General features: G+C 61.1%; 2 protein-coding genes across 2 annotated transcripts in view; one reads left to right on the top strand and one right to left on the bottom strand.

Moving 5' to 3' along the window:
* The window catches only part of MMEL1 (membrane metalloendopeptidase like 1), a 31597-nt gene extending 23255 nt beyond the window's left edge, over positions 1–8342 (top strand). The window contains 13 exon segments of the mRNA XM_073903472.1: positions 1087–1223; positions 1592–1685; positions 2957–3085; positions 3572–3670; positions 4106–4189; positions 4541–4644; positions 4938–4996; positions 5426–5545; positions 6417–6550; positions 6663–6728; positions 7297–7392; positions 7785–8219; positions 8221–8342. Of these exon segments, the coding sequence (XP_073759573.1) occupies positions 1087–1223; positions 1592–1685; positions 2957–3085; positions 3572–3670; positions 4106–4189; positions 4541–4644; positions 4938–4996; positions 5426–5545; positions 6417–6550; positions 6663–6728; positions 7297–7392; positions 7785–8219; positions 8221–8325 (1662 nt within the window). The 3' untranslated portion in view covers positions 8326–8342.
* Positions 8343–9415: 1073 nt separating this feature from the next.
* Positions 9416–12318, bottom strand: PRXL2B (peroxiredoxin like 2B). The gene is made up of 7 exons (XM_073903630.1): positions 12176–12318; positions 11803–12007; positions 11207–11258; positions 10603–10666; positions 10443–10518; positions 10035–10153; positions 9416–9574 (listed from the first exon to the last, which is right to left on the bottom strand). The coding sequence occupies exons 1-7, from the start codon at positions 12236–12238 to the stop codon at positions 9548–9550; spliced, it is 606 nt and encodes a 201-aa protein (XP_073759731.1). The 5' UTR covers positions 12239–12318; the 3' UTR covers positions 9416–9547.
* Positions 12319–13764: the final 1446 nt, after the last annotated feature.

A 13764-nucleotide genomic window follows, 5' to 3' on the forward strand; every position in this document is an offset into this window, starting at 1 on the left:
GCACTTACTAGTTCTGATACTTTACCTGTAGGTCCTTTCAGAGTTTATGCAGATGAAATCATGTCCTTTGTGAACAATAAGTTATATTTCTTCCCTTTCGAACTCTTACTGATTTTATTTCACTTACCTGTCTTACTGAACTGGCAGGGACACTCAGCACAGTGCTAATGTCATGATAGTGGACATCTTGTTTCCTTCCTAAGAGAAAAGCCTGCAGCATTTCACCGTTTTTACATTTGCTGAGGACATGTTCGTTTCTGTTGTTCCTGCTGTTGTATGTAGAGTCCCTTCATTAGATTATTGAATTTACTTTCTATTTCTAGTCTGCTAAGAGTTTTTATTATGCACAGATGGTGAAATTTACTAAATGCCTTTCTTTCTGCATCCATCAAAATTAGGATGTGATTTTCCTGCTTTATCCACTTGTCACGGTGAATTATAGGATTCAATTTTCAAATGTTACACCAAACTTGAATTGCTTGAATAAATCAAATTTGGCTGTGATGTATTATCCATTTTATGTAGGTGTGGATAAATCCTAATTGCTAATGTTTTCCTTAGAATTTTTGTATCTATGATCATAAATGAGACTAGCTTATTACCTTCTTTCTTTGTAATATCCTTATTTTGGTATTAAGTTATTCTTGGCTTCCAAATCCAATTGAGAAGCGTTTTCTCTTCTCTGGGAAGTTTGAGTAGGATTGGCAGTATGTCTTCCTTAAATGTCAGATAGCATCCACCGGAATAGCCAGGTGAGTCTGGAAATTTCTACGTGGGAATATTTCAAATTAAAGATCAGTTTATTACATACAAGACTGTATTTGCTACTCCTCGGTCATTTTGCTAAGTTGTGTTTTTTTTCCAAGAATTTTCCCACCACATTGAAGTTTTTAAATATACCGGCATAATCTCTTGTCACAGTCTGTAGGCTCTGTGCTAATGTCATCCACCCTTCCCCTGATTCTGATCATCTGTACCTTCTCTCTTATTCTCTGAATATTCTTTGGTGAGAGCTGGATTTCTTGGATGCCCAGGAGCTGTGTATACCTCTCTGCCTCTCTTTCTCCCCATGCCCTTTTCCCCCAGGGGTTTAACTGGACCCTCTTCATACAATCTGTGCTGTCCTCTGTCAAAATCAAACTGCTGCCAGATGAAGAAGTGGTGGTCTACGGCATCCCCTACCTCCAGAACCTTGAAGACATCATCGATGTCTACTCAGCCAGGTGAGGACCCAGAGAAGGTCCCCAGAGGCTTAAGCATCCTTGCCCCTGCCCCCCGCCCCTGCAGCTTCTCCTCACAGGAGAAGACCCCAGGGAGCATTTACTCTGGGAGTGAGGGACATGAGTGGGTAAATGTTAGTGGCCAACAGAGCCTTAGTGAGAGATGTGAACCCTCCTTGGGGTATCTCAAGCATCCAGGAGCAGACAGGATGTATCTGGGGTTGTCCTAAAGGCTTTCTCCACCACCCTGCTTGTGGTGAGCTCCCTGATTGGCATAGCACCTGTTGACCAAGGGCCCATAAGTCAAATAATCTCTCTAGGCATATACCACTCACCTGTTCTATACCCCACCCTCCGCCTCCTGCCCACAGGACCATGCAGAACTACCTGGTCTGGCGCCTGGTGTTGGATCGCATTAGCAGCCTGAGCCAGCGATTCAAGGATGCACGGGCAAACTACCGCAAGGTGAATGAGACCCCACATAGGCAGCTCTTGCCCCTGCCCTGTCATTGACTCACTCAGTTTATGGTACTGAGCACCTGCTGTGGGCCAAACACCAAGGTCCACCCTGGGGTCAGAGCCATGAAAGAGGCTAACCAGGTACCTGCCCTCTTGGGGCAGTTGACAAACTGGAGACCTGCTCTTTCAAGAGCAACAGGTAGGACATCAGAGGAAGGGACGGGACAGGGAGAGCCTCTCTGGGAAGGTGACACTAGAGACCATGAGGAGAGGATGACAGAGACATGAGAAGACTAGGGCAGACTCCCAAGGCAGGGACACCCTAGGGCCACAGGAGGGAAAGGAAGGAGATGAGGTCAGCGAGAGAGATGGGGGCCAGCAATCATGGGACTGATGCATGGATTCCACATGCCCTGAACGCGGCTGAGGCCGTAGGAGTGGGACCACAGTCTGGTGTCCTGCTTGTGTGGTCATTCTGACTGCTCTGGGGGTGGGATGCAGTCAGGGCAGAGCAAGGAGACCCACTGGGAAGCCCTGTGGTGTTGGTGGCTGTTCTGGGACAATGATCAGAGGGCGCGTGGAGTCAGAGTGGAGACAGGTGCCATCATCCAGGTGGGGTGACAGGTTGAACCAGGGCATCAGCAGCAGATGGAGGTGCCTACAACAGAGCGTTGAGGTACAATGGAGGAATGAGGGGCATGGGAGTCAGGGGGACTCTGGTTCTTCACTAGAGAAATGGGATGGGCAGAGGTCCTCCACAGCATCAGGAAAACATGGCAGAACCGTTTGGGGCAAGTCAGGACCCCAGCTTGTCATGTTAGGTTGGAGACACTACTAACAAAGCATCTCCACTCTAGTGATGGGAAAACTGGGGCCCGGAGAGCTGGTGGCTTGCAGCTGAGCGGGATATGGCCCCCAGGACCTCCAGAGTCAACACCAGCCGGTGCTTTGGGGTGGGGCTGGAGTCCTTGAGGTCAGAATCCGGCCAGACAGCCAGACCAGGGTGGCAAGAACAGGGGACAAGGAGGCACTGGGGGCTGAGTAGGGCCCTACCACTGCCCTGGGGTAAAGGTCCAACCCAGAGCCTGGGTCGGGAGCCCTCCCCTGAAAACTGCACCCTCGGTCCTGCCCACATCCATGGCCAGCCCTCAGAGGGGAGTCTGAGTTCACCTGTGTCCCCCACTGGCTCCTGGGCACCCTGAGGCCGAGGACAGGGAAGCAGATGTTGGTAAAGGCAGCAATGAGTGAGTGAGTGAATGGCTGACCGGCCGCCACAGGTGCTGTACGGCACGACCGTGGAGGAGGTGCGCTGGCGGGAATGCGTCAGCTACGTCAATAGCAACATGGAGAGCGCTGTGGGCTCCCTCTACATCAGGGAGGCCTTCCCCGGAGACAGCAAGGACGCGGTGGGTGCTCTGCGCTTGGACTGCTATGGCACCCTGTCCATGGTCCATGGCCCAGGGCCAGGAGCTTCCTCCCCCCAGGGACGCTGGCCCACGGTGGGTGGGGGCCCAGGTCCCATCCCCACACCTCGCGTGGTGACTCCTGGCTCCTGGTGTGGGAACCCCAAGGGCCCCCCAGCCACATGTGTGTGCTCAGTGGTTCTGGGAGCACACATCTGCCCAGTCCCCTCACATGGAGAGGCCAGAGGCCCCACTCCCAACCCTACAGACCTGTCTGGGAAAGGGGACAGGTCATACGGGCTGTGAGTCCAGGGATGGGCAGGCCCCAGGCCCACCCAGGAGAAAGACCGGCAACCAGGACCCCTGTCCTGGTGGGGATCATTCCTCATCCCCAACCCCAACGCCGCAGCAGGGAGGGGGCTTTGGACCAGACCCCTGCAGAGACCCCAAAGCTGGTCATGCAGGACAAGGGTCATGCACTCCCCCCAGGTCAGAGAGCTCATCGACAAGGTGCGGGCGGTGTTCGTGGAGACCCTGGATGAGCTGGCCTGGATGGACAAGGTGTCCAAGAAGAAGGCCCAGGAGAAGGTGGGCAGGCGGATGGAGCCCCCAGGCCAGGGCTTCCTGCAGGGAGAGGGCAGCCCCAGCGTGGGGACGGAGGGTGACCATCATCATACCCGCTTCAGAGATGAAGACACTGAGGCTGGGTGTGGCTTGCTCAAAAAGGGGCTGTGGGCAGAGGCAGGACCAGAAACCAAGTCTGCAAGACCCCCTAGCACCCCTGGGAACGGGTGGGGGTGGCCATGACCTCGGGGCAGAAGGCCCTCTGGGAACGGTGGGGGTGGCCATGGCCTCGGGGCAGAAGGCCCTCTGGGCCAGTGTGACAACTGGAAGCTGAGCCACTCCGCCCAGGGCTCGCCCCATCGGACCCCTGGCTGGCTGCCAGGTGGGCAGTGAAGTGAGGGGCAGAGCCAGGATTCCCGCAGTGGGACAGGCACACACTGGCCCCAATGTCCTCCCTAGGCCATGAACATCCGGGAGCAGATTGGGTACCCAGACTACATCCTGGAGGAGAGAAATAAGCACCTGGACGAGGAGTACTCCAATGTGCGCCCCATCCCCGGCCCAGGGGCCCTCCAGAACCTCCCCTCTTACCCCCCCCAACCCGATCTGCCCCTGAACCAGCCCTGTGGACCATAAGCCTTCAACGCCCTGGCAGGTGGTACCGGCACTAGCTCGGCCACCTCACTGGGTGGGCGGCTCCAGAGTTACCTGTTACAGATGGGGAGACTAAGGTTGCATAAATGCCCAGAGCCGGCAAGAGCACCCCCCACCCCCCACGGGCACCCAGAGCCTGTTGGCCTTGCGCAGGACTGCCTGGCCAGTCCCAAGACCAGTCCCCAGCCACTCTGGACCTCCCTTGCCTGCACACCCGCAGTGACCGCCCCTCTCCCATAGCTGAACTTCTCAGAGGACAAGTACTTTGAAAATGGTCTTCAGAACCTCAAGGCTGGGGCCCAGCGGAGCCTCAAGAAGCTTCGGGAGACAGTGGACCAGAACCTGTGAGTGGGGACGGCACATGGGAGCCAGCGGGCTGAGCGCAGGGCCAGCTGGGAGGGGCCACCCGGTCCGACTCAGAGCCCCGCTGTGCCTTCTGCTTTGGGGCCCAGGGTTCAGGGAGGATTCGGATCTTTGGTTTGCCCAGACCTCGCCCTGGCTGTGGGCAACGAGGGTCTCATGGCATGGCCACTGTGACACAGGCCCGAAGTAAGGGTGGGCTCTGGTCAGCCAGCAGGGGGGCCTGTCGGGAGGGCTCCAAGAGACGGGCTCCAGGTGACCGGCCTGTTCATCACAGCTGGATCATCGGGGCGGCCGTGGTTAATGCGTTCTACTCCCCCAACCGAAACCAGATAGGTACGTTCACCCCCTCGGTGACTGACCCCAGCCCCTCCAGCAGCCCCCACCCCTTCCTCCTAGGGGGCACCTCCAGCCTGTGCTCAGAAGGGGAGAACCTCTCCCCACCTATAGGAACTCCACCCATCACCCCACCTGCGGGGACGTTCCTCACCTTGTGAGCGGTGGGGCGAGGTCTTAGGGAGTGGGACCGCACACCCCTGTCCCAGGGCAGCAGAGAAAGGTGGGAAGAGCCGGGATCTGCTGCCCACTGGCCCTGGCCTCTTGGCTCCGGGGCCTTGACTTTCTTGTGTGTAACATGGGCCCGTTCAGAGCCCTGCCTCCTGGGCTGCAGGGTTCAATGGCAGGAGCCCCAGGGGTGCCCACCCCAACCTGGCACACAGGAGGTGCACTCGCTCAGGGCCTGTTCCCCACCCTGTCCCCGTGCAGTGTTCCCCGCTGGGATCCTGCAGCCTCCTTTCTTCAGCAAGGAGCAGCCACAGGCCTTGAACTTCGGGGGCATTGGGATGGTCATCGGGCATGAGATCACTCACGGCTTTGACGACAATGGTAGGGAAGCTGCGTGGGGGGTCGGAGCGACGCCTCCAAGTCACACACCCACACACCCCTCCCCTCTCCCCTGAGCCACAGTCCTGGGAGGGGACTGTCCATCCAACCCCTTCATGATTCAGATGGGGACACTGAGGCCCAGGGCATGGGAAGAACTTGCCAGGTCCCCAGGGGAGCGACGGTGGCAGGACAGGTCTTGAATGGCAGGCCCCGGTCAGGCCTCTTGCTCTAGGCAGAGCCATGGAAGAAAGAGCACCAGGGCCTGACCCTGACTCCACCTCACTCTCCTCCCCGGGCCTGTGACATGGAGACAGCGACACCATATCCCATGTAGCTCTGAAGCCAACAGGTCCTGGCCTGGCCTGGAGCCTGACCTGGTGTCATTCCAGGACAGCCAGCACCCTCCAGCCCAGGGATACGCTGACCCGACGTTCCCACCTCCCACCGTGGGCTGGGGGCCCCTGCCCGGCTCTAGTGGCCTGTGACCATGCACCCGGGCTCCAGCTGCAATCCAGGAAGACTGGCTTTCCCACAGGGCTTGACCACTAGGACCTTCTGAGGGCAGCCTCACGTCCCCCCAGGGCCATGTGTTCCCCAGACAGTTTGGACATTCCAACAAGGGTCATTAAACCCTGAGACCAGACACCCTGGGCCCTGACCTCGGAGGTGGCATGGGAGACCACCAAGTCCCCCTCCCGGGCCTGAGCAGCCCAGTGACATTGTGCTGACCCTTCAAGCAGGCCGGTGCCCTTCAGGGGCCCACTCCCCGCTCACATGCGAGCTCTAGGTATTGGGGCTCCTGAAAGGATGTGCCGTGAGGCTGGCCCTGGGCAGGCAGGGCCGTGTGGGCAGCCCACCTGTGCCCGCACAGGCCGGAACTTCGACAAGAATGGCAACATGCTGGATTGGTGGAGCAACTTCTCGGCCCAGCACTTCCGGAAGCAGTCAGAGTGCATGATCCACCAGTACGGGAACTACTCCTGGGATCTGGCAGACAACCAGAATGTGAGCCAGCCATCAGCCATACCGCCACCCCCAGGGACCCGCACCCCAGCCCTGGCCCCTGGGGGAGGCAGGGCAGCCCAGGCCGCCCCGCCATGCCGGGTCCTGTGCGCAGGTGAATGGCTTCAGCACACTCGGGGAAAACATCGCCGACAACGGAGGGGTGCGGCAGGCGTACAAGGTGGGTCCGAGCAGGGGCCCCTCAAGGACGGGTGGCTCGTTGAGGCAGAGACGGTGCCCTGCCCAAGCCGAGGCGCACCCTGGACCCCTCCTCCATGGGTACTGGAAGGCAGCAGGGCCCCGGGAGAGCCAGCCTGGCCGTGGGCGGGTGGGCACCTCCCCACATTTTACCCCAACCTTAGCGGAGCCTTTGACCTCTGGGGAAGCCACTGTCCATCTCCAAGTGAGACAGTGACATTCACCACGTGCCCGCCGGCCTCGGCAGCACCCTACACCTGCAGCCTCAGGCCCTGGGCCTCGGGAGCTCATTCTGGGTGGGTGCTGCGCGGCCGTCTGCCTGAGCCCAGCCAGCGGAGTACTGACATGACCACTGGGCGAGTAAGGTAGGAGTGACCGTCCCCGGGGGTGCTCAAAGGGCCTGAAGCTGCAGAGGCAGGACCTCCACCAGGAGTAGGCCATGGAGCCAGACCTCCATTCTCCTGGACCCAAGGACTCTGGAGTCCCTGTGGGCTGGTGTGACCCTGGGAGCGAGGGCAGGACTGGGCCCAGCACCTGTTTGTCACCTGCAGGCTTACCTAAAGTGGATGGCAGAAGGTGGCAAGGACCAGCAGCTGCCAGGACTGGAACTGAGCTATGACCAGCTGTTCTTTATCAACTATGCCCAGGTAGGAGCCTTAGTCCCCACCCCACCTGCTGCCGGGCCACCTGGGAACCAGTTGAAGGGCCTCCACTATGGGATGCCTCCAGGGGCGCAGTGAGCGGGCGAGCCAGGCAGAACCAGAACTTAACAACCTGGAAAGCTTCTTAGAGAAAAAGGATGGCAGGGGGTTGGAGCCGGGGTGGACTCAGATGGAGCTGGGGCTCCCCTCCCCATACCCAAGAAGGGGCAGCCTGGGACAGGGGGCACTCCCTTGTGCCTAGAAAGAAGTAAGACCACACGCCTGTCCCGGCCACTCACGCCTGGATCCCCTCAGGGCCCCCCCTTATCGCTCCGTCCCATCCCCCCCCAGGCCCGCCCTTCCCCAGGCCTGCAGCCACGCCCCTTGTGCGCCCACAGGTGTGGTGCGGGTCCTACCGGCCTGAGTTTGCGATACAGTCCATCAAGACCGACGTGCACAGCCCGCTGAAGTACAGGCAAGTAGCCCCTGCCTCCTCCCCGCGGGCAGCCCCTCCCCCCACCCCGCGCACCCAGGGAAGCTGGTCAGGCCCCCCTGGTCGCCCTCAGGGTGCTGGGCTCGCTGCAGAACCTGGGGGCCTTCGCGGACGCCTTCCACTGCGCCGAGGGCACCCACATGCACCCGCACGAGCGCTGCCGCGTCTGGTAGCCATGGGAGAGCCGCACTGCGTGGCCCACGCGCACCCACCGGCCGAGGCCAGGTGTCCCTTCCGCGCGCGCAGCTGGAGCAGTGGACGAGGCCAGCACCGCGTCCGCCCCGCGCCTGGAGCGCAGCCGCAGCACCCGGGGAGAGTGGCACCGCCTGGTGCCCTCCGGCTTGCAGCCAAGAGCGCTGCGCCCCAGCCCCGGAGACCTGTTTAACTGTCTGCACCCACTCTCCAAAGCGTCCTTGTCAGCTGTCCGAGCTTCAGACTTGACCTAAGTAAACGCTTCCAAGAAGTCAGAGGCCTTGTCTGTTTAGGAGGGCCCCGGGGGGCAGGCGGGGTGGCAGTGCCCGAGGCCCTAAGCGCTGCCTCTGCGCTGGCTGCTGGTGGCCTCGGGCGAAACAGGGCACCATGTGGACGGAGAACCACTCCTGATGACTGTCTCCAGGGTCTCTCTGTGCTGCAGGCACAGCAGTGACCAGGATGCTCCCAAATCCTGGTCCTCTGCCACCACCCATTCAGACAGGAGGAAGGGCTGCTGAGGTCGGGAGGTGGGCCGAGGGGACTAGGGAGCCATAGCTCAGAATGTAGACTTCGGGTTTTATGTAACTAGAGGCCAGTGGAGGAGTTAAATCACAAAGGGACACTGTCACCTGCGCTGAGTTTTTAAATGACCCCTGAGAGGACTGAATGGGGTGGGGGCGGGGGGGGTGCTGGGGGGTAAGGTGGGGGGAAGCTGGAAGGCCAGCTAGGAGGCCGCTGTGGTCATCCAGGCCAGGCCAGGGGAGGTGCTGAGACAAATCATCTGGATCCCCCCAGACCAGAGAGCCTCTGACAAGGGGGGGCGGGGGCAGGTTTCCACGCTGGACATGTTAGGTTCCATTGCCTGCTTCACCTGCCAGGGAATGGCACTGGAGGGGTGCTGGATGAACCAGCTGGGCCAAGACTCCCCCTGGCCAGCCACCCCCAGCGGGGTGCACGTGACAAATCTCATCAGTAAAGGTCCTTCGTCTCCCTAAGTCCCACTGTTCACCATGCTCCAGCGGCTGGATGGAGACCATCTCCTCCCTGGAAACCCAGCAGACATGAGCACTGAGCCCGACCCCTCCAGGCCGGGCTCTCTCCCGGGGAGTTCCCAATCCCACCCTCAGCTCCCACACCCCGGGCCCGTCCTCAGAGCCCTGACCGTCCTGTGCCACAGGCCTGAGGCCACCAGGGAGGCTGCAGGAGCATTTCCAGAACTCCCCACCCCCTCCCAGGGAAGCCTGCAGACCCCTGACCACCCTGCTGGCCGGGGGAAACCGATAGGAACACAGACAGAGCTGCCGAGGACACAGGGCTCAGAGCCAATGAAGAAACCTAGTTTAATGCTCACTGCCACTCTGGGATGTGGCAGAGCTTTGGTGCACCAGTCCGAAGTTCCCGAGAGATTCTTCACACCCAACTCCCAGCGTGCCCGAGGCAGCAGATGCCTCCCGGATCCGCAGAGGCCCCGGGGGTTCACCCTGTGCACGCCTCCTCATCACGCTGTGGAGCAGCAAAAGCCCCGTCAAGCTGGCCACCCTCCCCGGAGTCAAGGGCAGCTGGTCCCACCCACCAGTGGTCTGTGGCCCAAGTGCTGGACACTCCCCTCCATTTGCGCACAGGAGGCCAGCCACCAGGACCTCACTGATGGTGACTATGGTCACCTCGGACGAGCCCTGGCCCCCCTGAGGCTAAGAGGACAGGCAGCTCGTCTGCCCTGCAGCCCTGGGTAGCCCACTGCTGTCTGGGGAGGGCCCTGCTGTGCCCACCCACCTAGCTAGCCTGTTACCCCTCTGCGGACTGGGGCGACAGGGATATCCTGGGCTGCCATGAGCGCAAAATTATCTGAAGCCTGCAAGGTCCAGCCTAACACCTGGCCACACCCAGCATTCAACCCAGGGAAGTTGGGTGTGCTTAGGGGGCTGTTCTTAGCAGGCAGTGTCCCCGCCAGGCCCAAGCTCACCTGGGGCGACTCACTGGCCCAGCCCTCCGCAGAGATGCCCAGGGCCTGCAGGATGCTCTCCGGGGGAACATAGTCACCCAGGGACTTCTGGACGAAGTGTAGCAACACTCTGTCACCACCTACAGCAACAGGAAGGTGGTCAGGGTACCCCTGCAGGCTGGGAGGACGGAGGCAGCCCTGGTTGTCCATGACCCCACCTGGTTACCCTGACCAGTGGGCTGTTTTGGCCACACCCCACCCAGCTAAGCCAACACTCAAGAACTGGGCCACCCCACGGAGAAGATTTGACAAGACCAACAAACCAGAGGAAGGGAGGGAGAGAGGGTCAGGGCATGCGGCCAAGTTTAGCAAGACCTTCCCACCCCATGAGACGAGGCACTGACCTCTGACGCCCCTTTCCCAGCCCACCTTTGGTAACCACCAGCAGCCCTCCGCTCTGCAGCAAGTCCCCCGACAGGTTCCCCTGGATGCCAACAGCTTTAGCCTGGAGGAAGCGAAGCAGGTCCAGGTCGGCCCTAGAGGGAAGCCCCACCTCCCCAAGTCCCACCCAGCCTTGGCTATCACAAACCTTGAGGGCCACATCACGCACAGGCTTCCCCAGGGCAGCGGGCACAATGCTCAATCTGTTGTACCTGCAAAGACACAGCTGGCTTGTCCAGGCTCTGGCTCCTCTCTGAAGCCCTGGCCCCAGTGCCTGTCCCCGGACTCTACAAGATGCACAGACCCATTCATACAAGCAAGCTTCACCTCATCTCACCAGGGACTTGGGGGCCATGGGGCAGCCAGCCAGCAGCCAGCCCAGCCAGAGCTGTGGGGCACCCTGGGGTCAGCAGGCCTGGGGCCCCGCAGAAGACCTGGGGAGTGTGGACTGGCCCCCAGGCTGGGTGAGCGGGGGGATGTGGCTCAGCTGGCATCACTGATCAGGCCAAGCAGCAGGCATATGTAGGACCCAGGCACTGGAGGGGCTGTGATGATCCCTAGGCACTAGGCTCCGGGTCCCCTCTGCAGGCTGCTGGGGGTCAATCTTGGGTGAGAAGCCTAACCTACAATCGTAATGGCCCCTAAGAGACAGCCCTGCAGAAGGACCGGCTGAGCAGCGGATGCCACCAGAGGCAAGTGTCCAGGAAGAGGCCAGCAGGGAGAGCGGAGGAAGCAGTGCCCCCCACACTCACCGTCTGAAGCCCAGCTCCCTGTAGAACTGCTTGCTTTCATCCAGGTAGAGCTCTGGAAAACAAAGGCCACAGGTGTGTACTCAGGCCCATCTACCACCTGGCCCACGCCCCTGCATCCAGCCCCCTGTCCACCCTTGCCCACGCAGGACAGGGAGGAGCAGAGCAGAGTGTCCCCACTGTTAGAGGAGGGTGGAGGCCCAGACGGGACAGGGGCAGGGAGGAGCAGGGCTTGCCTGGACTCTGCCACTCGGCCCAGGGCTCTGTGAGTGCCGGGGAGAGGAGTCTAGCAGGGTGGGAATGGGAGGGCAAGCCACAGCCTTGTCCTAGCTACTCCTCCAGGCTCCTGGGAAGGTGGGGGGCTTGCAGCCACCCAGTAAAGACCGTGGTGGTGATCGGAGACCAGCATCACCACTGGGCCCTGCCACTGTGCACAGTGGGAGGGACATCATGGCTGGGGATGCAGATAGGACCCCAGGAAAGATGACTGGAGATCCTGGAGCGAGAAGGGTCAGGGCTGGGCAAGGAGGGGATGACCAATACCCTGAGCTTTAGCTGGTGCGGCTACAAGTGGGAGGAGAGAAGGAGAGCACAGGCACCTCCTGCGAAGTAGCCCCCGTCCAGAAACTCCCGCAGGCCCAGGGCCTCGGGCCCCACGCCCACCAGGCGCACGCCATGCTGGTCCAGTAGCCCCCTGAGGCTGCTGAGGTCCTGGGCGATCCAGCGACACACAGAGCAGCCGAAGCGCCGCAGGCCGGCCACCACGCACGCCTGCTCCCGCCACAGACTCCGCAGCTCCACGGCCTGCGTGGGGTGGGCGAGGGGTGCCGCTGGACCACCGCCCACACGCGTCCGCGCCCTCCAGCTCCATGACCCTGTCAGGACCCCCGAGGCCGGCCGGGGATGCCATTGCCAGGGCGCACGGGCAGGTGCCAGGGGCCCACCCACCGTCCTGCGCTCGTCCGGCCTCACCTCCCCGGTCACCGCATGCTTCAGGACACACGCGCCCACGCGGGCAAGGTCGACCGTGCTCATGTCTTCCTGCAGTCCCGCTCCGGGCTGTTCGTCCTGCTCCGGGTTGCGGGCCCCACTCCTGCCCGGCTAGGCCACGCCCCTCCCACCCCAGCCCGCGTCTCCGTCCCGGCCCCGCCCCCAGGTCCAGTCATCCCGGCCGGCTCCGCCCCGGATGGTTCCCCAGCCCGCAACGCCCCTACCACAGCCCCAACAGCGCCTGGTCACTTGTTTTGCATATGCATAAGCCGGTCGGCCAATGGCGTCACTGTCCCGGCGGCCAGAGCAGCTGAGCGGAGGGGCAGCAGGCACGTGGTGCGCCTGCGCACAGAGCTGCTTCTCCTGGGCGCGGGCTCCGAAGACGGCGCAGGTGCAGAGCGGAAAAGCCCGCAGGGTCCCGGGCCCAGGGTCCAGGGCCCAGCGGTTTGCCCGGCAGGGTTAAGGCGAGCAGAGTAAACGCCCATGTCGCGGCTCTGCGTCCCTGACGGCGGTCCTACAGACATAGGAGCACCGGGCTTAGCCTTTACCCTTGTTTTTATTTCAGCTTTAAAATCCATGCGAACGCATCGTTTTCTCAATTACATGGGCGCTTTGGCTTTAATCATAAAATACTGGCAATTTCTTGCGAGAGAAATAGCCTCTTTTAACCCCCAATCTTTGGGCAACATGGAGCCCAAAGAAATAACAGCAGTTTGCTACGGGCCTTGCGACGGACGTTGTCTTGTTTATTGCTGAGGACAGCCCTGTCACACCTGTGATCATCCGGTTTTACCGATGAGGGATCGAGACACGGGGGCGAAAAATGACTTCACCCAGAAAACGGTCACCTGCATGGACATCCGCCCCGATCTGTGGGCTCCTGCATTCAGCAAGCAGAGACCTCCAGGGCCTGGACCACGCTGGAGACCCAAGGGGGGCGGATGCGTGCCCCGGGATTGGGAGAGGGAGCCTCCCGCCTGACACTGCACAGTATATCACAGGACCCCCGGTACAGAAGAGAAGACAGGCCCAAGAAAGGTTCTGGGAGACTGAAGGAGCTGGGGTGGCCGGAGCGGCAGGTTCCGCACAGGGGTCAGACGGCACTCATGTCCCGGGATTGAAGGCAGGAAGAGCAGAAAAAGGAAGGAGTCCACACAGCCCACCAGGGAGGGAGAGAGTGCAGCCCCCAGAGGCCAGGGCTGGTCCTGTGAGGAGGGGGCTAGGCCCCCACGAGGGAGGCAGCCCATTTCCGGGACACCCCCAGAAGGGGGAGCGCGAGGTCAAGGACTCCTCTCCTGCGTCCTTAGCATCTCCCTCCAGTGCTCCTGCTGCTGGAGCCTCAAGCAAGCTGCAGGCAAAGGAGGAAACCCGTCGGCCACCCCAGGCCCAGCCCCGCGGAGCCGCAAGGTGGTTGGGCAGCTGGGGGACAGTGACAAAGCAGCGGGCCCACTGATGCCCTCGGGGACTTACTTTACAAAGGCGACTGAGGCCTGGGAGCGGGGCCTGGGGCTTGGACTGGGTGATGAGAGGAGAGAGCAGCCCCCACCCCTGGGCCCGCCCCCCCCCCGCAC

This window comes from Callorhinus ursinus, unplaced genomic scaffold (genome assembly GCF_003265705.2).
Source record: "Callorhinus ursinus isolate GAN/ISIS: 27379988/994484 unplaced genomic scaffold, GSC_fseal_2.0 scaffold18, whole genome shotgun sequence".
NCBI classification, from domain to species: Eukaryota; Metazoa; Chordata; class Mammalia; order Carnivora; family Otariidae; genus Callorhinus; species Callorhinus ursinus.

What these genes read in the sequence shown, in the direction of transcription:
- PRXL2B (XM_073903630.1), bottom strand. Translation starts at nt 12,238, where the DNA reads ATGAGCACGGTCGACCTTGCCCGCGTGGGCGCGTGTGTCCTGAAGCAT. An exon ending in CGGGGGCTACTTCGCAGGAG is followed by an intron (nt 11,259 to 11,802) that starts GTGCCTGTGCTC and finishes TTTGTTTTCCAG; the next exon opens with AGCTCTACCTGGATGAAAGC. An exon ending in AGGGAGCTGGGCTTCAGACG is followed by an intron (nt 10,667 to 11,206) that starts GTGAGTGTGGGG and finishes GTGTCTTTGCAG; the next exon opens with GTACAACAGATTGAGCATTG.